General features: G+C 45.0%; 2 protein-coding genes and 1 long non-coding RNA gene across 8 annotated transcripts in view; 1 reads left to right on the top strand and 2 right to left on the bottom strand.

Moving 5' to 3' along the window:
- LOC146708667 (signal-induced proliferation-associated 1-like protein 2) overlaps positions 1-26,421 on the top strand; it is a 40,345-nt gene extending 13,924 nt beyond the window's left edge. For 3 of the 6 annotated variants that reach the window (XM_085460677.1, XM_085460674.1, XM_085460673.1), the window contains 12 exons: positions 48-322; positions 1,430-1,615; positions 1,981-2,052; positions 2,135-2,199; positions 2,307-2,619; positions 9,503-9,661; positions 18,857-18,920; positions 23,548-23,734; positions 23,802-23,921; positions 25,033-25,096; positions 25,169-25,250; positions 25,328-26,421. In XM_085460677.1, the coding sequence (XP_085316803.1) occupies positions 48-322; positions 1,430-1,615; positions 1,981-2,052; positions 2,135-2,199; positions 2,307-2,619; positions 9,503-9,661; positions 18,857-18,920; positions 23,548-23,734; positions 23,802-23,921; positions 25,033-25,096; positions 25,169-25,250; positions 25,328-25,456 (1,716 nt within the window). In that variant the 3' untranslated portion in view covers positions 25,457-26,421. Of the gene's footprint in view, positions 1-47; positions 323-1,429; positions 1,616-1,952; positions 2,053-2,134; positions 2,200-2,306; positions 2,620-9,502; positions 9,662-18,856; positions 18,921-23,547; positions 23,735-23,801; positions 23,922-25,032; positions 25,097-25,168; positions 25,252-25,327 lie in introns of those variants that run through there. The other 3 variants (XM_085460675.1, XM_085460676.1, XM_085460678.1) reach the window with 3 other exon arrangements.
- Positions 16,423-17,532, bottom strand: LOC146708668 (uncharacterized). The gene is made up of 2 exons (XR_014921000.1): positions 17,333-17,532; positions 16,423-17,247 (listed from the first exon to the last, which is right to left on the bottom strand). It is a non-coding gene; the product is annotated as an uncharacterized LOC146708668 (long non-coding RNA).
- Positions 26,369-27,783, bottom strand: LOC146708666 (acylphosphatase-2-like). The gene is made up of 4 exons (XM_085460690.1): positions 27,609-27,783; positions 27,509-27,525; positions 27,297-27,406; positions 26,369-26,605 (listed from the first exon to the last, which is right to left on the bottom strand). The coding sequence occupies exons 1-4, from the start codon at positions 27,703-27,705 to the stop codon at positions 26,491-26,493; spliced, it is 339 nt and encodes a 112-aa protein (XP_085316816.1). The 5' UTR covers positions 27,706-27,783; the 3' UTR covers positions 26,369-26,490.
- Positions 27,784-27,869: the final 86 nt, after the last annotated feature.

The raw sequence follows: 27,869 nt of genomic DNA, 5'->3' as shown, positions 1-27,869 counted from the left end.
GTGTCATACACAAGAATGATCTGATGTCATCTGTTTTCTGACCTCAGCTGGTGACTCATGGCGGTCCTGCTGTGGACATGATTCTGAGGAGGAACCGCCACGGTCAGTTTGGGTTTCACGTGAACTTTGAAGGAGTGGTGGCGGATGTTGAGACCAACAGTTTTGCGTGGAAGGAGGGTCTCCGGCCCGGCTGTAGGATAATGGAGATCTGCGCGGTCGCCATAGTAAAGCTATCACATAAGCAGATGATTGAGCTGCTGAGGACATCGATGACCGTGAGCGTGGTCGTTATTCTGCCGCACGAAGATGGGACACCTCGCAGGTCACATGATGGTTTATTTGAACTTTATTTTAATGGTTAGAAGAAAATATAAATATATGAAACGCAAATGCCGAATAGAAAATGTTTGAGAGATTTTTAGTGTTTCAATCTGTTTATAGTTCTGTTTCGCTTATGTGGTAAAAGTCAACTGGTAGGCTGCTGCTCACTGTGGCTGATAACATCGGTAAAAATAGGCTCGTTTAATCTTCATATCTCAGGATGTCAGGACTTCCTGTGCCATCATTAAATGTTTCCTGAGTTCTCTGCCACAGATGGAGGATGGATTATGAGCTGTAATCCTCTCACTGTGTGAGTTTGACTGCACACCTGTAAGTCAGATTTCAGGGTCAAACATAATCCGAGTGCCAGGGCCACGCCATCACGTGTCCAGAATCCCAGGAGATCTGAGCTTGAATCAGGTTTGCATGATCCTTTGGGCTCTGACTGACACCTAGCAGTGCATAAAGAGGCTTTGACCGTTGTGAGGACAAGCTCACGTCACGCTGACCACATCGTGACATCCCTGCAGCAAGTTTGATGTGGCTTCAGACCAGAAATCAGTTAATCAGCTGTGCGTGGGAAAAAAAAGATCCACCAGATGAATAATTTATTTTCTCTGAAAAACCGAACAGGCAAATTATATATAAGGCAAAATAAAAGAACTCAGCCGGCCTCCTTCAGTGCATTTACAGTCAGTAAACTCACTCAGGGATACAAAATGGCCTGAATTAGTAATAAGCTGCAGCTTTGAGGTCATTTCCTCAGAGTGAAGATTATCAGAGCAGAAAACCTGAGGATAACGCGTGGAGTACGCTGTTAACGGGAACACAGGAACCCGCCTCATAAACGCTCCTTACAGTTTGACTATAATTAAAAATAAGGAGCAGATAAACTACACCAACCAATCAGCAGCCAGTAAATCTGAGGATAGCAGAGGGAAAGCCTGTGGAGGCATTTTTGTTGAGTTTTACATCAGCAGTGATTGGTTTAAAGTGACGGAGCACGAGGAGTGACATCAGTCGGTACAGACTTGGACTTTTTCTGTAAACGATCACTCACACACTCACTCACTCGCTCGCTCTCCTCTCTTTGTTCTTCGGTCTTCAGGAGTTTCTCAGAAATCTACCAAGTCCCGAGGTTTGAGTACAAACTGGACTCTGACATCACTTCCCACCCATTAAGAGTAACCCCACCCACCTGGCACAAGGTGTTAGAAGCTCCGCCTACTCAGAGCATCCCAGGTGAACTGGAACAGCAACTGAGACCAATTAAACAATTGAATGAGGGATCCAGGTAACACACCTGTACCTGTCTGTGGGGGTCAGTTTGTGTCACAATAACCAGAGACAGTCAGAGTTGCCGAAGTCCAGCAAAACTTCCTTCCTTCCTTCCATCAGGAGCATTTTTCTCCACGTCGGAAGTTTATTTAGAATATTATTGAATCTGTTCTCGTCTTTGCAGTTCCTCGTGTCGAGTTTTGTTTGTGTTGTTACATCATAGAGGATTATTGGCCTGATATTCTTTCACTTGTTTCTGTGTTGAAGCAGTCATGTAAGGTTTTTAGGGCTGATGTGATGATTATTGATTGATATCAGTTAGGATCATTAATCCAGACCGTTTCTTTACCCAGAATCCCTCAGCACTCTGTCCTTCTGCAGGTCACCAAGCAAACACTCGACTTCCGTTGACCCCGGACCACCTTTGACCCCACAGAGCCATGCCCGATGGGGGTAATTATTGATCCATTAGCGATCTACGTTTTCTTTTAAACAAAGTAATCGGATTATCTGTTGATGTCAATCTTGCTTTCAGAGCTCGTCCTGATTGGGCAGTCAGCTCTGAAGAAGACTCACTTGAGAAGATCGGGAGATCTAAAGGTGGGTTTACCTGGATGTGACCTGGTTTGGCTCTGCAGCTCTGAGCTTTGACATTTAACCCTTTGAACTTTAACAACAACCTGGAACATCTTCATCTTCTCCTCCAGAGGCCAGTCACCTTTGTCATCATGATCATCCTCATCGTGTGACGAAGGCTCGGGGGGGGTTTCAGCCCAGTCTGATAGATGCCAACAACACGCTTTCCAGCAGCAGCGGCAGCGAGAGCAGATACTCCGACTGTCATCTCACTCACACTAAGGTGCCTTCAATGGACAGCGGAATTGACTCCGCCCCCTGCACATCATCAGCCCAACCAGCTGGGGCTGGGGCGACGCTGGTCCTGAGCGATATCCAGAGAGGCAAATGGACAATCTCGGCCGGTCACATGACCAACCTGAGTGAGACCTGCTCTCTGTCCTGGTGAGCTGCAAGTAAACAAATGATGTAATCTCTAACTGTGATTTTTACATTGTGTATTTATTTTTCCATTGAGCTCCACAGCCTGAGGGCAGTCAGCCAGTTGGAGTGTTCGGATTTAACATTTGAGTAAATGTTCAGCCCATTATTTCTGGGCGTAGCAGAGTGCCAAGGTTAGTGTTGTCCAACGTTGTCCTCAACACCTTTATCTTGACCAAACTTGGATTTATCCTTCTTATTCAGTAATACATTTCCATGTAGTCAAATTTCACATTGGATCAATCAGCTGGGCAAACAAAACAGCTGCATCAGAGTTTCTCTTGGGAGTCGATGGGATCCAAAATAACTAGAGTACTGCAAGACTATGGGCTCAAAATGTGGTCATAAATATTTTGTACTTGTAAATCAGCTTTGTATGTGTAAAAAGAAGTACGAATTTTGACCCGATCTTCCTTTCATCTGATTGGTCAATGTCATGTCAATCACAAATGTAACAATCCAATCAGAGAACAGATGGGTTTGGCTGTCGGAGGGGTGCTTTTTTGAACTGTAGGTCTTTAAAGAGAATAAGGTGGCAGAGCAGGTCAGCCACTAATCAGAAGGTCGGTGGTTCGATCCCAGGCTGCCTCCTGGCTGCATGCCAAATATCCTTGGGCAAGATACTAACCCCGTGTTTGCCTACTGGTGGTGGTCAGAGGGCCCGGTGGCGCCAGTGTCCGGCAGCCTCGCCTCTGTCAGTGCGCCCCAGGGCAGCTGTGGCTACAATGTAGCTGCCATTGCCAGTGTGTGAATGTGTGTGTGAATGGGCGAATGACTGAATGTAGTGTAAAGCGCTTTGGGGTCCTGCGCAAGTAATGCGCTATACAAATGCAGGCCATTTACCATTTACATGCCAACCCAGCGTTTTCCTTCATCACCACGAAGGAAAACAGTCTGAGGTTGTCCGAGTTTGGTGATTTTTGTGTCACAGGTCTACGTGTTTAATACAGGGACTTCCACAGCCTTTTCAACAGCGCTGCGGACCGCGGGGGGCGGGCAGTGTTTTGAAATGACAGTCTTCATTACAAAGCTTTCCTTTGTTATGAATTAGCATACATGTTTTTATTGAACATTTGAAGAAACAATAAAAAAAACAGAAACTCTTGTAGAGGAGATAAAGTCAGAGATAGAAACGACAGGTGCATCTAGTGCAGGTAGAGCTGCTGCACACAGAGCTCAGCAGCCAGCGCAACAAATCCTGGATCCTTGGCTTTTAGTTAGCATTAGCAGCACATGCTGCCTCTGATGTGAAAGGACCTTCATGCTGCGCACTGTGACTCACAGCAATGGTCCCGGGTCAGCCCTGACTTTGTGTTAAACTAATCCTAAAGTAATAATGGTGTTTCTAACCACTGATATAGCACAACTTTATCCTTTCAACAGCTGCTGAAAGTTAGGGGACCTAGCTGCTATCGGATATTTATATAGAGATCCTCCAGCTTCAAACCCTTCAAGGAGTTCAAAAAAGCATTGGATTGGATAGTTAAATTTGTGATTGACATGACATTGACCAATCAGATGAAAGGAAGAAAAATAGGGTCAAAATTCGTACTTTTAACTTGCAGGGTTTTTTTTGGCTAAGTCCACACACAAATTCTTTTTACACATACGAAACTGATTTACAAGTACAAAATATTTATGACCACATTCTGAGCCCATACAAGACATTGATCTGGTTGACTTTGTGCTTGATTTTTTATGATTCCTTTTGTGGAAATGCTTCCACATTCAGTTTTCATATCATGGATTGCGTGGAAAACACTGAAGTCGGGTTTTTTCTGTTCACTGAAGTGGGTGATGGCTGAAACTTCCAACGATGGATGATGGCTCGATGAATAATAAAAGGAAGAATGGTTGATACGTCGATCAATGGACAAACTTATTTATGACTGTATGGCTAATAGTCAAGAGCAACATTTAATGGCAGCTCTAAATAATTTTGATTGGACTAGCATACTATCCTGTGATGACACTAATAAATGTTGTGATCTATTATACTCTGCTATTAAAGGGGTCTTGTCACAGTTTCAGAAAGAGAGCCATTTAAAGAAAAGAGTTTATTCCTTGCCTTGGATTAATATTGAATGTAAACAGCTTATGAGACTCAGAGACCAGTTACTTCAAAAATCGTTACAATCTGGATTAAATACTGATCGATTACATTTTATATCGGCAAGGAATAAAGTCACGCAAACTTTGAGAATGGCAAAAGCAAATTTTTTTCATGACTGTAATTAATAGTGCCAAAGGAAACTGTAACCTAATTTAAGATAAGATAAGATAAGATAAGATAAGATAACCTTTATTAGTCCCACACGTGGGAAATTTGTTTTGTCACAGCAGGAAGTGGACAGTGCAAAAGTTATGAGGCAAAAATTAGAATACAATAAGAATAAATACAGTACACAACTGTACAGAATAGAATAAAATAAAATACTATATACAGTAGAATAAAATAAAATAAATATACAATAAGATAAAAATAGAATACAAATACAAATACTATATACAACTGAGTAAAAATACAACGATGACAGAAAGGATTATTGCACTTAGTATTATTGCATATGTATGGATGTGTGTGTTTGTTCAGTTAAAGTCTTTGTTGTGGAGTCTGACAGCAGTGGGGAGGAAAGACCTGCGAAATCTCTCCGTCCCACACCGTGGGTGCCGCAGTCTCCCACTGAAGGAGCTGCTCAGTGCTGTCAGAGTCTGCTGCATGGGGTGGGAGATGTTGTCCAACAGGGATGACAGCTTAGCCGCCATTCTCCTGTCACTCACCACCTCCACTGGGTCCAGAGAAAATATTTGGGAAAATATTAACAAACTCCTTGATAACAGTAAGCATAATGCTGATACAGACCTTGAACTTAAATTTGCCAATGAACTGGTATCAGAGCCTCTCAGCCTAGCTACTAATTTAAATGATTTTCCAAAGTACCATTAATGAAATTGCACAATTGTTTTCTAATTCTTGTGACCCTCAACAAAATATTGGGAATGCCGACACCAAAGAGGATGTTTCTTCTCCAGATTCAAAGTTCAATATTCAGAAAATTACAGAAAATGAAGTAGAAAATATAATCTCTAAATTAAGAAGTTCTAAAGCAAGGGATGAGTTTGGATTTGATACCAATTTCTTGAAGCATTATAAATCTTGTTTTTTGGTGCCTGTGACCCATCTTATTAATTTATCAATGACGCAGGCAGTCGTTCCTCTGAGTTGGAAGGTGGCAAAAGTTACACCAATTTATAAATCGGGTGATAAAACAGACCCTGCTAATTAGCATACTCCCTATCTTTTCAAAGATAGCAGAAACGTGGGTTGTTAACTCTATCATCAAACATCTTAATGACTCCAATCCGGGTTTGCACCCTATGCAATTCGGATTTCGCACTCTTCATTCAACTGAAACGGTTGTCTGTGTTTTTGTTGAGAGAGTGAAATCTTACTTAGACAAGAGCAGTTATGTTGCGGCTGTTTTTCTTGATTTCAAGCGTGCATTTGACACTGTGAATCATCTTAAGCTCTTGTCTAGACTGTCGACATTTTACTTTAGTAATCACACTGTTAAATGGATACAGTCTTATCTATCAGATAGAAAACAATGCGTGCAAATAAAGAATAGCAAGTCATCCTATCTTTACTGTACACAAGGTGTCCCCCAGGGTTCAATTCTAGGCCCCCTGTTATTTTCACTTTATGTAAATGCCTTGCCTAATGTGTGCAAAAATGTGGACACGATTATGTATGCCGATGATACGGTAATTTTTACACAAGCCAAAACTGCTGATGATGCAGCCCATCAGCTTTCACTGGAATTACATGATTTACAAAAATGGCTGAATGACTCATGCTTGTGCCTTAATTTTAAAAAGACTGTATCAATGTTTTTTAGTAAACCTAAAACAACCGTGGCTGCAGTAAAAGTCTGCTTGGGTGCACAAGAATTAATTAATGTTGAGGAATTTAAGTATTTGGGAGTGCTACTAGACTCTAAATTATCCTTTAAAAAACACATTAAAAAAGTAGTGAAAACTGTAAATGTTAATATACAGAACTTCAGACATATCTGCACATCATTAACAGACACAGCAGCGATTACATTCCTGCTCTCTATGATACTGGCTCATATTGAATACTGTATTACAAGTTGGTCCTATACAAGCTCTGCTGCTATTGGGCCAATTGAAGTATGCTACAAAAGAGCATTGAAAATATTAGATAAAAAACCTTTTTCATATCACCATTGTCAAATTTTAGAAAAATACAAGTTTTTAAATTTTACTAATTTCAAATTATTTAAATCTGCCTGTCTAATATACAAAGTTATACATGGTCTGGCGCCTCGACCAATGAGTGATTTTATTAAACAAAAGTCTAGCAGTGTTGTCGGGTCTCGACTGACTCGAGCCACTGTTAGAGGTGATTGTGAACTGGCACTCAGACGGAGCACCTTTTCACAGATGCTCTGTCATATCAGGGAGTGAGCTTCTGGAATAGTCTTCCACTGTCAGTGAGGGAAAGTACAAGTCTACCCATCTTTATGAGTCACCTAAAAGGGCGGCTGAGGGACACACAAACATGTAATCATGTTTAATAATCATGTTTTATATTGGACGGGAAAAAGATTTAGTGTATTACAAAAAGGGAAACAACTGTTAGTGCAATGGGTGAACGCAATATCACGATGGTCAGGGCATGTACAATACTGGGGTTTGTGCAATATAATTGATGTGTTTCTGTTATTGTTATCTATACTGTCCTCTGTGTCCACTCTCCTTGTCATTGTTTGTTCTAGTATAATGTGATCACTGTTTTTGTCCTTGTCACATGACCTGTAAATAGTGTCTCTGTATGTTTTTACTAACTTGTGTTTAACACCAACCTGCCAGAGGGTCTGCAGATGGAAATTAGCCCAAGGCTATAATCTGGCATATTTACATTTGTTAAAATGTTCATTAATATGTATTGCCCCTTTTTCTAAAAAATAAATAAATAAAATAAAGGATCGACAAACGATAGATGGATGGCTGAAAGATAAATCAGAATCAGAGTTGCAGTGTTACACGCCTCTTTGCAGCTACTCTCCACCCCCAAAACTCCATTCCCTTTAAAACCGTGTCAGCTCCCAAACCACCAAAAAAAACAAAGTAAGAAAAAAAAACAATTTAAACCTAAAAATTGACAAAAGGCAATTCTATTCTATTCTATTCTATTCTATTCAGTTCTAGAAAGAACAATATAGTGTCCACAACTCCAATAAAACACTGAAATGCAGATTAATAAGCATTAGGTCTCTCTCTTCTAAGTCCTATTAGTACATGAACTAATACTTGTTATTAATCAATAAATTGATTTACTCTGCCTTACAGAAACCTGGTTACTGTGTGATGACTGAATCAACAGCCCTGTGTTATACTAACTGTCAGAGTCCTCAAAGCACAGGCTGAGTGGCGGTGTGGCAGCAACCTTCCACTCCAGCTTGTTAATCAACCAAAGACCCAGACAGAGACATTTAATCTGTTATTAGACTCAATTGGCTTCTCTCAAAATGTAAAAGAACCAATCAACCACTTTAATCACACTCTACTTCCTGTTCTGACATAATACATAGAAACTAAACATTTAACAGTGTTTCGTGAAAACTGTATTTTTAATCCTTAAATTCAAGTTATTGAATTGAGAAAAAAAGAATTAAGACGGACTTTTGCGAGATCTCTCAAAACTAACTCGGGATCTCGCAAAACTTTTGCGATCTCGCAAAAGTTTTAGCCGCATTCTTCGGAGGCCGCCAGCTCGAAGCCAACCGGGAGGTCGAGGCACGATGTGCCGGGAAAGCGGTGTTCCTCCCGGCTGTAGTAGGTCTCGACCTCCCGTTAGCTTCGAGATGGTGGGTGTCAGATCTCCGAAAACGTCGGAGCACTTTTGCAAATATGTGATGTCTTGTAAACAGAGCAGATATCTGACGTTTACACAAAATGGCTTGCATTTGTATAGCGCCTTACTCAGTCCCTAAGGACCCCAAAGCGCTTTACACTACATTCAGTCATTCAATCAATCACACATATATTCACACACTGTGGTGGCTCAGGTGGCAGAGCAGGTCAGCCACTAATCAGAAGGTCGGTGGTTCGATCCCAGGCTGCCTCCTGGCTGCATGCCAAATATCTTTGGGCAAGATACTAACCCCATGTTTGCCTACTGGTGGTGGTCAGAGGGCCCGGTGGCGCCAGTGTCCGCAGCCTCGCCTCTGTCAGTGCACCGCAGGGTGGCTGTGGCTACAACATAGCTGCCATCACCAGTGGGTGTTTACACAACTACATTCACGCCTCAAAATATCTTAAACGTTTATTTTGTGACCCAGAAAGAGTAATATTACAACTAAGTAGATGCCGCCATTGTTGGAATTCAACTTTTGCGAGATCCCAAGTTTGTTTTGAGAGATCTCGCAAAAGTTCATCATAATTTTTTTTCTCCCATGTCCCCTGCGGGGCTCCGTAGTTAATACATTGAATCATTAGTTATTAATCTCTGTCTCTCTTCCACAGCTGTCTTTATGCTGTCTTCCTTCTCTCACCCCAACTGGTCGCAGCAGATGTTGTATGTTATGTTGAAAATTGAATTGATGAATCAATTATTGATGGTTGACGTATGGATGAATGGAACAAATGACGGATGGATGTTGATAAATGGATGAAAGGTTGAGAGAGGGAGGAATAATGGATAGATGAATGACAGATGATACAAGATTGGATTATTGCTGATGGATGGTTGAATGACCGATGAATAGATGAAGGATGGAAAAATGATGGATGAATGCTGACCTTTTACTTCCTTTCTCAGTGACTGTCATGAATCCACCAGCTGGTCTGAGGGCAGGTCCAAAACCAGTTCCTCTACCAGCTCACCTGAGGCCTTAATCACATGTAAAGAAGGCTCCACTAAGGAAATGGGGCTTACTCAAGAGGGGGAGGGGCCGAAGAGATCCAGCAGGTCCAGCAGGTGAGATGACCTCATCAAGACGTATTGGCAGTCAGACCTGAGCTTTCCAGTCCACCCATCACTGCAAATCAAAAGTTATTAGGAATCAGAGAAGAGAGGCTTTTCAGGAGAAACTGTTAAATGCTCAGTTTCTGTGGCAGATCTGCCATCTGATTCTACCCGGGAACTCAATGCAGTGTTGAAGTCTTTATTTTCAGCATCTAAATGAATGTTAAAGTCACCTACTATAATCTGAAGTGAAACCTGTAGCCAAGTATGAACAATTTGTTGATCAAATATTGATCCATGTCCTCTGTTATTCCTACGCGTAATGCACTTTCCCGCTAACCCCTAACCCTAACCCCCTTCCCGCCACGCCGTGCAAAGCTCTGTGACGTACCAAAAGAAACAAAGTTCAACCACACGATGAAGGAAAACATTCAGTTTTTCACCCAGGGACCTCCAGAGACTTTTCAAAGGCTCTGTGGGGGGAGGACGCACTCTCACTAGTCGGGATAGTTACAAAGCCTTCTTCTTCATGAACGAGCAATACATTTTATTAAAATACAACGCAGACTATGGTACAGGATATAGAGTCAGAAAGATACATGTTTTGACATGGAACAGGCGAATGTAGAGCGCAGCGGCCAGCACAGCAAAAGTTTGGCCCTTGGCTCCAGTGAGCGGTTAGCGCAGCGCACGCCACGTCATTTTTACCCAGCTCTTTCAGTTTTTTATATTTTGGTGTATTTCTATAGTATTGATTATTATTCTAGATTAAGTTCAGTGTCTGTCTGTTTCTTGTTTCCTGTTTTACTTTGGAGGTTCGTGTCTGGTGTCAGTGCGTTCGGTTTATGTTTCCCCTGTCTCGTCAGCTGTGATTTCTCCCAGGTGTGTTCCCCTCCTGTCTCTCATCCCTTGATTACTGTATTACTGTATTTTAGCCCTGTGTTTCCTTTGTTCCCTGTCGCGTTGTTAATGTCTACTCACCCTCAATCTATGCTCTGTGTTTCGGTCCCTGTTTATCTGCCTGTTAGTTTATATTTTCCCAGTGTAGTTAGTCTGCTGTTTATCTGCAACCTGCAAATAAAGCTGTTTACTTTGAGTTCAACTTCGCCTCACTGAATCCTGCATTTTGGGTCCTTCCTCCCTGTAACCTGAAGTGAATGCGACAGAGGTTCCATGCCCAAATTTAACTTAAGCGCCAGCAAGGCGTCAGTAAAGTTTTGTTCAGCCCCAGAGTCAATCAGAGCTCTAAGGGATTGAGTCTTGAGTTTCACTGTTAATTTTGCTGCAATCATGAGACGTGGAGGAGACCATGAACAGGAGACCTCGCTCACCCATACTCTCTTTTCTACTGGTGGGTGCGGTCTTTTGGCAGAGCCGGACAAACAGTGGCAACATGGCCCTTGCAGCCGGAGTAAAATCACTCCCCGGCCCACAACCACTGATGCCACTCCTCGGGTGAGAGTCTGGAACAACCCAGTTGGATGGGTTGTTCGCTCTCTTCCACACTGTCCGACACCTGATTGCCTCCGCTACCAGTCGCGCCTCCCCCCAGCGCCATCTCCGTGCAACCCAGAGGACTCTGGGTAATGTACAGGGTGGGCCATTTATATGGATACACCGTAATAACATGGGAATGGTTGGTGATATTGAAGTCCTGTTTGTGGCACATTAGTATATGTGAGGGGGCAAACTCCTCAAGATGGGCGGTGACCATGGCGGCCATTTAGAAGTCGGCCATCTTGGATACAACTTTTGTTTTTTCAATAGGAAGAGAGTCACGTGACACATCAAACTTATTGGTAATGTCACAAGAAAAACAATGGTGTGCTTGGTTTCAACGTAACTTTATTCTTTCATGAGTTATTTACAAGTTTCTCTTTGTTCACAGCCATTGACACGTCGAAGAGGTTAACACGTGAGGATCGAAATTGTGTTGATATCTGGTGAACGCAGTAACCGGGTCATTGCAGCAGATTTCAATGCATGACACCCTACGAGACCACCCATCTCCCATGCTACAGTCAGCAAACTGCTTGCTAAGTTTCGTGAAACTGGTTCAGTGTTGGATTTGCCAAAATGTGGACGCAAGAAAACTCACTAATGAAGAAACATCAGTGGCTGTCCTAGCTTCATTCAGCAAGAGCCCACAGCGTAGCACTCGCCGCATGTCACTGGAGAGTGGGATTAGTCAAACATCCCTCCGGCGGATGTTAGCTACTCACAAATGGCACCCTTACAAACTCCAGCTACTGCAGCATCTCAGCGAGGATGACCCAGATCGGCGCACAGAATTTGCAGAATGGGCAAAACAAAAACTGGAACAGGACCCTCAGTTCACGCAGAAGATTTTGTTCAGTGATGAGGCAAACTTTTATGTGAATGGTGAAGTTAACAAACAAAACCACCGCTATTGGTCTGACACTAACCCACACTGGATGGATCCCTCCAAGACTGTTGGACCAACAAAAGTGATGGTATATGGGGTACAACGATAGTGGGTCCATTCTTCATCAATGGAAACCTCAAGGCCACTGGATATTTGAAATTGCTACATGATGATGTGTTTCCCTCTTTATGCACTGAAGCTGGCACGTTCCCTGAGTTTTTGCAGCAAGATGGTCAATGACCTGGTTACTGCGTTCACCAGATATCAACACAATTTCGATCCGGTCCTCACGTGTTAACCTCTTCGACATGTCAATGGCTGTGAACAAAGAGAAACTTGTAAATAACTCATGAAAGAATAAAGTTGCGTTGAAACCAAGCACACCATTGTTTTTCTTGTGACATTACCAATAAGTCTGATATGTCACATGGCCCTCTTCCTATTGAAGAAACAAAAGTTCTATCCAAGATGGCCGACTTCTAAATGGCCACCATGGTCACCACCCATCTTGAGGTGTTTGCCCCCTCACATATACTAATGTGCCACAAACAGGACTTTAATATCACCAACCATTCCCATGTTATTACGGTGTATCCATATAAATGGCCCACCCTGTAGTTTCCAGCTCCCTGATGCACCTGTAGACACTCGTCCACCTTCACACACAGTGTAATCACATCAGAAAGACTTTTAGGCACCTCCCTCATCACCAATGTTTCCTCTAAGCTGCGCACGTGCGCAATTGCGCACTGCTGGCACGCTCTATGCGCACAGAAAATCTGCGTTGCGCACACAAAAAAAAAAAATCTCACCTGAATTGAAATTAAAATTAAAACAATTCTGTTTTGTAGTGTCAGTCAGTGACTGGCTGCTCCCGTATGCCACCTTAGCCCATAGTCCAGCCAATGATGCGATTCACATTCGTATATACAGTACGCAGCCAATCAACGTGGTTGACAGGCTCTGACAGCGTCCTTATGTGCCGACACCGGTGTTTTAGCAAAGCGGCTGATGTGGAGTGAAGCCACGTTAATGACAACGTGTACAACCATTGGAGATGTGAGCAGGACAGACGGAACAACTGATGGACAAAGTGTGGACTTTATACCAGTTTTTAAATTGTGTTGATCGGCCACGTGAAACCAGAGTTGTCATTTAAAAAATCTGCAATGTTTGGTTTCCTTCCTGAATACTGTCGTTGTTTATATTTACTGCGGGAAGAAACGGTAAAAACTGCGTTTTATAAGGAAAATGCTTGAAAGCCTGTGAGCAAAAACAAACCCCCCTCTCTCTTTCCTATTCGACCAAAAATGCACCATGTCGACCAATCAAAAAATGATATGGCAACGTGGCATCTAGTTGTTAAGAAACGGGGGGAAGTTTTAAGAGTGACGGCGGTGTTTTGAGATGTGAGAGATTTGCGACGTTTAGCGCAAATCTTGTGTAGTTAGTGTGTAGTTAGTGTGTCCCCCACATTGGACAATCGGACCATCTCTCCCTGTTCCTCACACCTCGGTATTCACCACTCATCCAACGTGTGAAACCTGCTGTGAGGACAATTAAAGTGTGGCCAGAGGGGACAGAGGCAGTGCTCCAGGACAGATTTAAAAACACAGACTGGAATATGTTCACCCACACAGACCTGGACCAGTACGCCTCATCTGTACTGGATTACATCTCCAAAACCACAGACAGTGTCACCACCCAGAAACGGATCACCATGTACCCCAACCAGAAGCCTTGGATGAACCGGGATGTTCGTCTCCTCCTGAAGGCCCGCAACACTGCCTTTAGGTCAGGAGATGCACACGCCTACAGTACAGCCAGGGCTAATCTAAAGAAGGGCATCAAAAAAGCCAAACACCATTACAAAAAGAAGGTAGAAGAACACTTCTCCAACTCCAACCCCCGACGCAATCTGGCAAGGACTCCAGACCATCACAGACTACAGGACCACCAAACCCTCCCCCGCATCCTCTGATGTCTCCTTCCTCAACGAGCTCAACAACTTTTATGCTCGTTTTGAGCGAGGGAACCCCACAACCACAACCAAAGCAGACATGACGCCAGACCACCAACCTATGACTCTCTCCCCCACCGATGTAGGAGCGGTGCTGAGCAGGATCAATGTCCACAAGGCTGCAGGCCCTGATGGCATCCCCGGGCGTGTTCTCAGAGCGTGTTCTGGGGAGCTTGCAGGAGTGCTCACAGACATATTCAATCTGTCCTTGGCCCACGCTGTGGTACCGGCCTGCTTCAAATCCACCTCCATCGTCCCGATACCCAAAAACTCCAACCCATCTTGCCTCAATGATTACCGCCCAGTAGCACTCACCCCCATCATCACTAAGTGCTTAGAGCGACTGGTCCTAGCACACTTCAAATCCTGTCTCCCCCCCACCCTGGACCCCCACCAATTCGCATACCGCCAGAACAGGAGCACAGAGGATGCAGTCTCCATCGCACTGCACTCTGTCCTCTCACACCTGGACAACAACAACACCTACACCAGAATGCTGTTTATAGACTTCAGTTCAGCATTCAATACAATCCACCCCTCACAACTCATCAGGAAACTGACAGACCTGGGTATCAGTTCCCTCATCTGCAAATGGTTACTGGACTTCCTGACCAACCGCCCCCAACATGTCCGGCTGGATAACCGCTGCTCATCTACCATCACAATGAACACCGGTGTACCACAAGGCTGTGTGATGAGCCCTTTCCTCTACTCCCTCTTCACCCACGACTGCAGACCTGCTGATGGTTCCAACACCATCATTAAGTTTGCAGATGACACCACGGTGATTGGCCTCATCAGTGACAACGATGAGGCCGCCTACAGGGAGGAGGTGGATCGTCTGGCTGAGTGGTGCGACAGAAACAACCTGCTGCTTAACACCGAGAAGACCAAGGAGCTCATCGTGGACTACAGGAGGAATGCTGACCCACATCCACCCATCCACATTAAGGGGACGGCTGTGGAGCGTGTGAGCAGCTTCAAGTTCCTGGGAGTCCACATCTCCGAGGATCTCACCTGGACGACCAACTGCTCCAAGCTGGTCAAGAAGGCTCACCAGCGCCTCTTCTTCTTGAGGACTCTGAGGAAGAACCACCTGTCCTCAGACATCCTGGTGAACTTCTATCGCTGCACCATCGAGAGCATCCTGACCAACTGTATAACAGTCTGGTACGGGAACTGCTCTGCCTCGGACCGGAAGGCGTTGCTGAGGGTCGTGAAAACTGCCCAGCGCATCGCCGGAGCACCACTTCCTGCCATAAAAGACATCTACAGGAAGCGGTGTCTGAAAAGGGCTGGGAAAATCATCAAAGACCCCAGTCACCCATCACATGGACTCTTCACCCTCCTGCCCTCTGGGAGGCGCTACAGGAGCCTCCGGACTAAGACCACCAGGTACCGGAACAGCTTCTTCCCCACAGCTGTCAGACTCCTGAACTCTGCCTCCTGACATCTGACCCACGTTAAACTCATGGACTGAACATACACACACACACAATGGACAACTGTACCCTCAAACACACAATAATAACATGGACTGAACCACCACTCACAACCCCTAGCACTTTATATAGCCTCTGTAGAAACTATCTACACCCTCACTTATCTTAACTGCACTACTGTATAGCTCTGTGTAAATAGTCATTCTGTACATTCGATAATCTTTAATCCTACAACTGTTTACAACTTGCATAGTTCCCATTTCTGTATAGCTGTATATCCCAGATTCTGTAAAGTTATTTATTTCATATTCTGTATAGTTTTTCATATTTATATGCTGTTCATATCCTGTACATAGCTTGTACTCACTACAGCCTGTACATACTTATAGTTATAGAATATTCACAACATACTTCATACCGTGTACATTATAACATACCATAATAGACCCATTTCTGTAATATACTCACATATCTATATTATTGCTAATATATATTGTAATATATCTATATCACTAAAGCACTTCTGGATGGATGCAAACTGCATTTCGTTGCCCTGTACCTGTGCATGTGCAATGACAATAAAGTTGAATTCTATTCTATTCTATTCTATTCTAGTTAGTGTGTAGTGTAGTCAATAGTTTTGTTGTGTGTGTCAGAACAATGAGGCGACTGCTGAGTGTCACAGGTGTTACAGCAGTGACACATCTGCTGCTGTCAGGCCTGCAGGTATCAGGCTGTTGTTCTCCTTCATCTCATAGTGGACAGAAATTATTTTTTGGAGCGACACAAATAATTTGTGCGGCATCAGATTTGATGCAGAACAGCTGATTGTTCTGTAAATAGTTTGAAATGTTTATTTAAAAATGCACTGGCTGCATTTAAAACTTTGTTGTTTGCCAAACGGAGTTACTTTTTTGAGGAGTAACTATATAATTATTTGCCCAACATTGGTCATTATATGCTGTATTTTGCAGACAGAGTTACAGACTCTCTCCCAGACCACAGACTCATAATACAAGAGCTTTATGAAAAAAAGAAAGAAAAAGAAAGTTGTGTTTTCGAAATTGGAGTTCAAGTTATTTTTACTTCCAACAGTGTTAAAATGCTACACAGGCCAATGGCTAGATTTTTTTTTTAACATTTTCATTGTAAGTGGGCTAAAGCAGTTTAAAAGTAGTCTAACATAAACGCTGTAATTTGATCATTATCTTATCTTATCTTATCTTATCTTATTTTAATAAACCATGTAACTTGGATGGATTAGATGACCATGACCACAGTGACCACAGTGCACACGTCTGCTGTTGCTCACAGTGGTCCAAGGGATGCTCAGGGAGTTTGTGTGTTCGCTCAGACACATGAAACATTAGAGGGAACATTGCTCATCACTAATTCATTCTTCAGCTCATCACAAACATTATTCAGCAGGGTATCAATGCCGACTGTCCCCATCCGGTTTCCTCAGCCAATATCCAAAACTGGAGTCCGCTGAGTCCATGCCATCGTTATTGTTACGGTTCAACAGTGAGGACTCAAGCGCGGGACTCCTGAATCAGCTGTACACAATCATTTATTTACAGGATCCAGCTTGTGTATTTACAGGAAGTGCAGGGCAGTGCTATATTTATTTAAGCTCCGGGGAAATCCAAGGGGGTGGTCATGCGTTCTCCAAACTCTCCACACTCACGGCCACAGGTTCACTCGTCCACACTCGACACCAAGAATCACACAGGGAGGGAATCCAGGAGGTCTGTAGACAGGGAGACGAGGATTAGTTACACAGTTCACTTCCAAACACTTGACTTAGCTTAGCTGTAGACTTGACTTTCACTAACGCGTGGCAGACAACGATCCAGCGAAGAACAGCAGTCACCTCCTGGCTTAAATGCTGGCCACCCTGGCTCAGGTGTTTCCTCTCACGAGGGCGTGAACCCACAATGAGTTCTGTCCCGGCGATAGAGAAGAGGAGAGAGAGAGAGAGTGGAAGTTGGAGTTAATATCATATCTGTTATTAACCTCTGTCTCTCTTCCACAGCATGTCTTTATCCTGTTTTCCTTCTCTCACCCCAACCAATCACAGCAGATGGCCCCGCCCCTCCCTGAGCCTGGTTCTGCCGGAGGTTTCTTCCTGTTAAAAGGGAGTTTTTCCTTCCCACCGTTGCCAAAGTGCTGCTCATAGGGGGTCATATGATTGTTGGGTTTTTCTCTGTATCTATGAAGCGCCTTGAGGCGATTTATGTTGTGATTTGGCGCTATATAAATAAAATTGAATTGAATTGAGAGAAAGATCAGCTGGACACTGACTCCTGGCCGTGACACTTATCATATGTTCGACACATCCGTCTGAAGCTCCTTCTGACCTCTCACAGCAAACATCACATCTGTATGTTCTCTCTCATTTTCTTCATTCGTCAGCTCCTAAAAATACTCCTGCCACCTTGTAAACACAAACTGTTCACCCATGAGGGTTAGGGTTTTCTTTCTATCTCTGTCCTGCTGCACATCTTTTCCAGCTCGATTGCTCTGCATATCCAGTCAGTACAAGTCTTCTTCTCTTTCCTTAGTGTCCGGTTTCACGTTGCCACCTCTGCGGTACGCCTAACCTCCCAGTACTTCTGCCTACTTCATCTCCCTCACTATCCCACTATTTCTGTGACGGCCCTTTCCTTTGAATACTTTCCTGTGCTTCCTGATTTTTGCACAAAGTCTCCTTTTTCCTCTGTCCAGAGGAAACACCAGACACCATCCCAGTCCCAGTACTACCAAATTCTCTTCTACCTGACAGCCAGGCTGTGGGCCATGCACACTGACAACATTCAACATCAAGCCTTCGATTTCCAGCTTCAAACTCATTGTCCTGTCGGACACTCTTCATCTTCACTCGCTCTTCCTCACCATGGTAGAACAGCTTCAGTCTGCCTCCTGTGCACCTGGCCTTACTTCCCTTCCACCTGGACTCCTGCACACATAAGATATCTATCTTCTTTCTCTCCATCATACCAGCCTTCTCTCTCTTTGCATTTAGTCTGTCTCACTGCCTCCTCACATGCCTTCTCCTCTTACTTTGTCATTGGCTAACAGCAGCAGTGTTTCTATGAGCATCCCGTTAGCCATCGTTGTTAACCCAGCGCTGACTGCTCCGATATGCAAATCTCAGTTTTGGTGATCCGCAGGTTTGATTTGGCAAAGATGCCCTTCCTGAAGCAGCCCTCCCCATGTAGTGCCAGGCTGGGGTCCAGCACTAGAATTACACTAGCTTGGCCCCTTAAAGAAGCATTGGGACAGATTGCTTTTCAGGTTCTGATTCTTTAAACTGATTAAATCACAGCTCACTAATCAACAATAAACTTCTCCTGCAGATTCAGCTGTGTTCCAATAAAAGATGTTGGCGTGAAGCAATTTGATGTCACTGCAGGTGAACAGGTGAGGCTCATTTCTTTGTCATTCATTAATTATTAGTAATATATTCATGAAAAGGCCCCAGTTCAAATGTAAGATTGGATTTAATAACATGTTTATTGTTCTACATCTGTCAATTCAATTCAATTCAATTTTATTTATATAGCGCCAAATCACAACATAAGTCGCCTCAAGGCGCTTCATAGATACAGAGAAAAAACCCAACAATCGTATGACCCCCTATGAGCAAGCACTTTGGCAACAGTGGGAAGGAAAAACTCCCTTTTAACAGGAAGAAACCTCCGGCAGAACCAGGCTCAGGGAGGGGCGGGGCCATCTGCTGTGATTGGTTGGGGTGAGAGAAGGAAGACAGGATAAAGACATGCTGTGGAAGAGAGACAGAGGTTAATAACAGATATGATTCAATGCAGAGAGGTCTGTTAACACATAGTGAGTGAGAAAGGTGACTGGAAAGGAAAAACCCAATGCATCATGGGAATCCCCTGGCAGCCTATGTCTATTGCAGCATAACTAAGGGAGGATTCAGGGTCACCTGGTCCAGCCCTAACTATATGCTTTAGCAAAAAGGAAAGTTTGAAGCCTGATCTTGAAAGTAGAGATAGTGTCTGTCTCCCGAATCCAAACTGGAAGCTGGTTCCACAGAAGAGGGGCCTGAAAACTAAAGGCTCTGCCTCCCATTCTACTTTTAAATACTCTAGGGACAACAAGTAGGCCTGCAGAGCGAGAGCGAAGTGCTCTAATAGGGTGATATGGTACTACAAGGTCATTAAGATAAGAAGGGGCCTGATTATTTAAGACCTTGTATGTGAGGAGCAGGATTTTGAATTCAATTCTGGACTTAACAGGAAGCCAATGAAGGGAAGCCAAAACAGGAGAAATCTGCTCTCTCTTTCTAGTCCCTGTCAGGACTCTTGCTGCAGCATTTTGGATTAGCTGAAGGCTTTTCAGGGAGTTTTTAGGACTTCCTGATAATAATGAATTACAGTCGTCCAGCCTGGAAGTAATAAATGCATGAACTAGTTTTTCAGCGTCACTCTGAGACAGGATATTTCTAACTTTAGAGATGTTGCGCAAATGGAAGAAAGCAGTCTTACATATTTGTTTAATATGTGCGTTGAAGGACATGTCCTGGTCAAAAATGACTCCAAGGTTCCTCACAGCGTTACTGGAGGCCAAGGTAATGCCATCCAGAGTAAGAATCTGCTTAGATACCATATTTCTAAGCTTTTCAGGGCCGAGTACAATAACCTCAGTTTTATCTGAATGAAGAAGCAGAAAGTTAGCGGCCATCCAGGTCTTTATGTCTTTAAGACATTCCTGCAGTTTAACTCATTGGTGTGTGTTATCTGGCTTCATGGACAGATAGAGCTGGGTGTCATCAGCATAGCAGTGTAAATGTATGCTATGTCTTCTAATGATGCTGCCTAAGGGAAGCATGTATAATGTAAACAGAATTGGTCCTAGCACTGAACCCTGTGGAACTCCATAATTAACCTCAGTGTGTGAAGAGGACTCTCCATTTACATGCACAAACTGGAGTCTATTAGATAGATATGATACAAACCACTGCAGTGCAGTACCTGTAATACCTACAGCATGTTCTAATCGCTCTAATAGGATATTATGGTCAACAGTATCGAATGCTGCACTAAGGTCTAGCAGGACAAGCACAGAGATGAGTCCACTGTCAGAGGCCATAAGAAGATAGTTGGTTGGTGTTACTAAGGCTGCTCCTGTCGTATCATCATAATGATCATCATCTCTGGTTAATTATTAGAAACAGGTTGAAGCACAACCTGTTAAACTTTCCCATAAACACATGTTGAAGGTAACCCAGGTAGCAAGATGACATTGAATTGATGTTTGTCTGAATTATCATTATGGTTGAAACCTCAATGAATCAGCATTAAAATACTAATGAAACCTGATGATATCATAGTCATGACACTAGAATAACACTGATTCATAGTTGTCCCATTATAATTGATTGCTGATCTATTTAGTTGACTAGGTGACACAATCAGGTTGAAAACTCCATCCATCCAACCATCCAATTGCTTCTACGTCTCTGCGGCCGCATCGTGGAGCAGCAGCCCAAGCAGAGAAGCCCAGACCCTCCCTCTCCCTAGGCACTTCCGCTAGATTGTCCGGGGGAACGCAGAGATATAGTCTCTCCAGTGTGTCCAGTGTGAGTTTAGAGTGTCTAGAAGAGAGTATATCTCTTCTAGACGAGAGTATATCTCATCTAAACACTATATCGACCGGTAAATCAAGCGCTTCACTTTTACAATCAGCTCTCTCTTCACCTCGACAGACCGGTACAGTGTCTGCATCACTGCAGCTGCAGCACCAATCCGTCTGTCAATCTCCTGCTTCCCTCACTCGTGAACAAGATCCCGAGATCCTTAAACTCCTCCACTTGGGGCAGCAACTGTTCCCTGACCTGGAATGGGCACTCCACCCATTTTTTTTTTTTTTTTTTTTGTGTCCCGTTTGGATCTTTAGCATCAGAATTGTTGTCTTAAGGCCAAGAAAGATGCCAAGCGGATTTATTTTACCAAGTGGATCATCATGGCCTTGCCATATTGGTCCATTTGATTGACCTTTATTATAATTATGAATTTATTTTATTTTCAGTTGCTACAAACGGGACAGACATGACTGGGGGATAGGACAGGGAGAAAGAATGAAAGAAAGAGAGGGAGAGAAAGAAAACCAAAGGGGAGAAGAGACGGTGAGAAGGGGAGAAGAAAGAAAAAAAAAAAAAGAAAAAAAACACCTGGGTCACCTGTATGGAGAAAAAAAACAGAAGAGAAAGCAAACAACAAAGAGTAACATAATAAAAAAAAGCACCATCACAATAAACTAGCTAGCAGTAGATATCAGTAGATACTAAATAATAAACGATATTGTGCAGCACGCAAGATAGACAGCGCACAATGTGCTTTGAGGCAGCAGCCAAGAAAGCTGTAGTCCGCGTCTGTGAATACCCGTGTGTACACCTGTGTGCACACCTGTGTGGATCAGCATGCTTGCATTCCAAAGGTTTCTCCATTTAACGATCTGCTAGGGAGTGTGGGGAGCCACAGCCCCGTCCTCCAGGGCATGAAGCAGGTATGGAGGAGATCAAAACTCCAGACATCCAGAGGCCCCCAGAACACAAGAGACCAAGGAAGACCAACAGAGGGGCAGCCGCGCCACTGTCCCAGAAAGAGCTGAGGAGAGTCCCAGATGAGGGCTCACTCAGCAGCCGCAGAGCAGAAGCCAGGGGGGGTTGCAGTGACGCGCCCGTGAGCTCCGCCGGCAGCCAGCTGTGCCTGAGTGACCGAGCCCCAGGCCGAGAGGCCGGGGGCACCCCACCTCCGAAGTGGCCCGAGCGAGCCCCAGCCTCCAGGCCCCGATAAGCGGCTGCCAAGGAGTGAGCCGGTGTGTACCTGGACGCCCACCCCCGGACACAAAGAACCACCAACGCACCGATACCTGAGGGAGTCCGCCACTGGCAGGGGAAGTGGTGGTAGGGGGAGATAGGCCTCCAAACCTCCCTCCACCCGCTCATTGTAGTGTTGATGCATGTGTGTTCTAAGGTGCATTTAAAACCCAGGAGGGCATGGAGCTACCTGCCAGAGAGCAGCAGGAGCACATAGTCCCTCCTGCTAGCCCTCAATGTCTACGTGTATTTAAAATTGAGAGGTGGGCAACGATGCCAGGGGTGAGGTGTACACCCTGATGGTAATTTGGAGTCCGTGTATCGTGCCCACCCCCAAGATCCTATATGTATGTGTAATGAGAGTGTGAGTAATGTGAATGTCTAAGTTGTGGGATAAAATTGAGGCAGAGGCAGAGGCAGAGGGGGGTAGCCTCCTCTGCACCCTGGTGACATACCCCTACTCCAAGGCCCTGCATGTGTGGGTGGTTGTGGTGGAGCGGGAAGAGGGAGGCAGCTGGAGATGGAGAGGGAAGGAAGGGAGGGGCAGGTGACCCCTCCCTAGGGCCAGCTCCCCCGCTGACCCCAGTAGGCACCCCCATACTCCGCGACCTGCCAGGGAAAGGGGGCCCAGGCCCATCCAGACTGGGGCCCAGCGCCGCAGCGCCCCCCGGCCCCACAGAGCCCGGGACAGTCCACCCAACCCCACCACAGAGAAAACTGCACCCACCCCACCATCCACTCATCTTCCAGACTACATGAGACAATAGACGCCCAGGCTGAGATCTTCCTCCACCTCTCCTGTATCTCCCCCTCCTGCAGAGAGTTCCTGAGGAGAGGAAAGCTCCACCCATTTTCAGGTGAGACCCATGGCCTCAGATTTGGAGGTGCTGATTTTCATTTCCACCGCTTCACACTTGTCTGTGAACCACTCCAGTGCGAGCTGGAGGCCATCACCTGATAAAGCCAACAGAATCACTTTGTCTGCACAAAGCAGAGATGAGATTCTGAGATTCTGCCACTTGGTTACGCCTAGAAATTCTTTCCGTAAAAATTATGAACAGAATCGGTGAAAAAGGCAGCCCTGGCGGAGCCCACCAGGAACGAGTCCGACTTATGGTGTTTCCAGTTTTCGTTGACTGCAACTTTACCCTGACCTCTGACCAACTTTATTTTCATTCTAACAACCAATCCCTCATCTCTCAGCCCATCAGAGTCCCTGGTGTTCCTCCTCCGTCTCCATGGAGATGTCTGACCCACACGATGTCACGTGACATGTTGTACGGGATTTTGTTTCGCTGTTCTCAGCTGCCGTCGGACCACCTGCCCCCACGTATCAACAGCACGCTACCACCCACCATCTGCAGAAAACTGCCACTGCCGCTACAGAGGAGTGAGTACCTGTTCTCTGACTTTTAGAATGCAAGTCAATGTCAGCACTCACCTGCCTTCCTCCACAGGTAACCGCTCTTACTCTGACAGCTTATTGGCTCTGAGGTCTGGAGTTAAACACATGCCGCTCCCACGAGCTTCATCACAGCTGGACTGGCTTCACCTGGAGAGCACTCAAGCCTTCAGAGGTAACAGTCACTGCACTCAAACTTATCAAACTCCTGGATGGAAGGAGGATTAAATTATGATGAGGCTTTCTTGTCTCGTTGGGACAGATTTAGATAGACTGTTTCTTCTCTACTCTGACACTCAAAGCGCTTTACACAACTTGCCTCAGTTGCACAATACCTTTTTTCTATGTAAATGCTTTCTATCTAACATTTACACATGTTCATACTCCGATGGATGCAACAGAGAGCAAATTGGGGTTAATATCTTGCCCAAAGACATAGACTGGAGCAGATGGGCATCGAACCTCCAGCCTTGCGATTAGTAGGTGACCTGCTATATCTCCTGAGCTCTAGCCACCTTAGTTAGTCTCTAACCTCCAGATTCCATCCAATTCAGTTTTATTTATACAGCGCCAAATCACAACAAGGAGACAGTAGACCCTACAATAATAGATGCAGAGAAAAACCCAACAATCGTATGATCCCCTATGAGCAGCACTTTGGCGACAGTGGGAAGGAAAAACTCCCTTTTAACAGGAAGAAACCTCCGGCAGAACCAGGCTCAGGGAGGGGCGGGGCCATCTGCTGCGACTGGGTGGGGTGAGAGAAGGAAGACAGGATAAAGACATGCTGTGGAAGAGAGACAGAGGTTAATAACAGATATGATTCAATGCAGAGAGGTCTGTTAATACATAGTGAGTGAAGGAGAAACAGTGCCTGTTCTTTGCTCCCAGCGCTATTGAAAACTGATTTTAAGGTCCTTAAATGTGTCGCGTTTCTGACCTGGTAATGATGCACACTCCCAGAGGTCAGTGAGGTCAACTGAGCAGGGCTCCTGGTTTCACCGAGGAGCAGATTAAAGCTCAGAGATCAGTTAGGACCTCAGCAACCCTCAGCATCCTCCAAACCGTCTGGAAACTAATTTACGGAGATGGCAGAAGGGGTGGACCACTTCGAGCTGATAGGCAGGAAACAGGAACTCAAATAACTGCTTGTTACAGGCAAAATTACTTAAGGACCGCCTCCTGTGGTCACATGACTCACCGTTGGTCACATCTGGTTTGTTGTTTGTCTGTTGTTGCGAAGCCGCCACCCTCTCTTAGTTAGCTGGTTGTTCACCTGTTCACAGCGGACATCAATCAGACACAACGCACACTGGGGGTGACATCACAGAGCTCCGCCCTGGAGGACAGGTGAGACACCTCATTTATTTTCCGTGTAATATTGCTGACATCACAGTGACATCACGGCTCCCCTTCCCTCAGTGACATCACAGCCTGCTCCCTCTCAGGTGAAGTCCTCCAACTGGAAGAGATTCTTCAGCAGCTGCAGCTCGACCTGCTAAAGGTAAAGTGCATTAAACTGATGTCATGGAGGCAAGCGGATGACATCATCGCATTGACTTGTGTCCATGTTGTGTTCAGGAGCAGCGGGACAAAGCTGTGCTGCAGCAGCAGGTGCTGAGCCTCCGTCAGGAAAACCACCGCCTGCAGGAGGAGAGTCACATCAGGAGGTTCGCTGCCTGGATGCTGTGCCAGGATTCGTTACCATAGTAACACCACTAGCATTTACTGAACAGTCAGCACTATGTCACATGACTCGCAGCGGATCGTGGTGACGACGAAGAGTTTGAACCGTGAGCAGAACAATCGAACAGCACGAAGCAGCACGCTGAATGAAGATGAGGTGATCTGATGGGATCAGTCACAGCTCGGCTGACCGGTCTCGTCAGTCCTCTTCGGCTACCTGGAAGTAGGCGGAGCCTCTCTATGATTCTTGCTGTTATTTGTTTTCACACAGAGGCGCAGTGAGTTAGTCGCAGCAGGAGCTGACCTCCGTGCGCCTCCACCTCTGTCAGCTGGCGACGATGAGCTTTTACTAAACGCCTCAGCGCAGATGTTTAAGGATGTTTTCTCTTCAGACTGTGGATCATACAGATGTGTGATCCAAGCTGAATCAGCTGATACAGAATTAGCTGATTTATCCAAAACTCTTCTTTCATGTGCAAAGAGATCCTGCTCTCTTTCTGCTGTTACGTGTCTTTATTTTTATAAAGGTTTACATCAGAATTTACTTTTTTGGCCTAGTTTTCCTGGAGATGATGTGATTAATACTGTAAGTACAGCAGCATTCACAGATAGAAGGTTCTTACTCAGAAACATTTTCATCAGGTCGATCGTTTTTATATCTGTATATAAAAAATATGTATTTCATTTGGTCAGCAATGAGCAGCCTGAGGAGGCGCTGTGAAGCCGCATGTGTTTAAGCTGGCTGCAGGCCTGATGTGGATGAAGGTGAGCAAAGGTAAACGTGTAGTGGGCCCTGAGCGGTCACATGACCGAGCCTCCGGGTCTGTGGACTTCATACACTCGGTGGGGCTTCAGGAGGAGCTGCCAATCAGCTGCCAGAGGCCGCCCCCTGGTGGAAGCAGCTGTGTAATAAAAACTCAGTTTGTTCACCATGGCAACAGTAAATCTTTACACTTTATTTCTCTGATCATATTAAACATTGGAAACAGTGATGTCACCAATCAATAATCAATACTGTCAGATTTGGAGTCAGCTGCAGATCAGGTGTGTGAGCGTGCTCAGTAGCGAGTCGAGAACCCGTGGATCTCCACTTTGGAAATGTCTCGCTCGTCGGAGAACACGGCTCGATCAATTCGGGAACTCGGACTGCCGACGCTCTTCAGCCAGTGCTTCCTGAGGAAGAGGAGGAGGAAGAAGAGTGCAGTTAGTACATTCGGGGTATTTCTCAGTGACCTCTGACCCCACAGTGAATAAAGAAACACTGCGCTCCTCTTCATCACAATGAGGTCACCTGACAGAGACACAGCCCACGCCACTGGCATCACTTAGTAGGAGGGGCTTAATTGTGTTTAAACCCCATCCTCATTAAAGAGTTCAGGTTATATCACAGGACAGTTACAACACGAGTGGGAGGAGTCATTTCACAAACTACACACTGACACCTCTTTAGCCCCTCCCATCACACCAGTGAGTGACAGAGTTGTGGCATAAAGAGTTTAAGGACCTGCTTGATTTTAATGTAAACGTCTGATGTCACAGATGTGACAGGTGAGAGTCATGTGATCGTATCAGAGCGCTTCACTGCCACACACAAGTAGTTTAGGAGAACTGTGGCCCTGCCTCTCCGAATATGCTCCTGCAGCTCCTTGCTCCTCAGTCCTCCTCCTGCTCTGACTGTGAGGTCATAGCCAGGTCATAGGAGGAGGCAAATGAGGACAGCACAGACCTGCAAAGCATTATGGGAGCTGTAATACTGCACTGACATTTTCAAATAAAAATCCATTAAAGGATATATCTGTGTGTGTGTGTGTGTGTGTGTGTGTGTGTGTGTGTTCGGAGGCTCTGATTGGTCAGCCAGACTCACATGTCACTGACTTTGTCCCACGGTCCCTGGACCTGACCAATCACAGTGCCCTGTCTGGTGTTTTTCACCCAGCCGCTGAGCCCCAGACTGCGCCCGTGATCCTCCGTGTACTGGCACACATTCACAGGTGTGTGCGTTTAGTCATGTGACACGTTTCCATGGTACATCCTGATCAAAAACAGCAGTAATGTGAAGGAAAAGAGGAAGCTCACCATCCTGAAGCACACTCCTGAACATGGAGAACAAACACAGGGTCAGCGAGTAAAACCTCAAAAAACACACAAACTCGCCGTCACGTGTCAGGCGACCTACCCTGCACGTTCCCGAAGACCTCAAAGTCCACGGAGACGAGTCTGTTTTCAGCCATGATGGCGTGAAGGAGACAAAGTAAAAGCACACACGGAATCATGTTTGCGCAGCGAGATATTTTTATCTCTGATATTTAAACCAATCTCAGAAGCCTTCAAAATAAAAGCATCACTCTTGACTGGTCACAGTCATGGTGATCTTTATTTTGAAGGGCATTCACAATGTAGTTATACTACAGAATACTTCCAACAAAGTAAAATTCAC

Source organism: Copadichromis virginalis, linkage group LG6 (assembly GCF_057382275.1).
Source record: "Copadichromis virginalis isolate Kocher_CV1m ecotype Utaka linkage group LG6, C_Virginalis_male_GT1.1, whole genome shotgun sequence".
Classification (NCBI taxonomy): Eukaryota; Metazoa; Chordata; class Actinopteri; order Cichliformes; family Cichlidae; genus Copadichromis; species Copadichromis virginalis.
The sequence above is the reverse complement of the archived record's forward strand: the minus strand, read 5'-3'. Positions and strand labels throughout refer to the sequence as shown.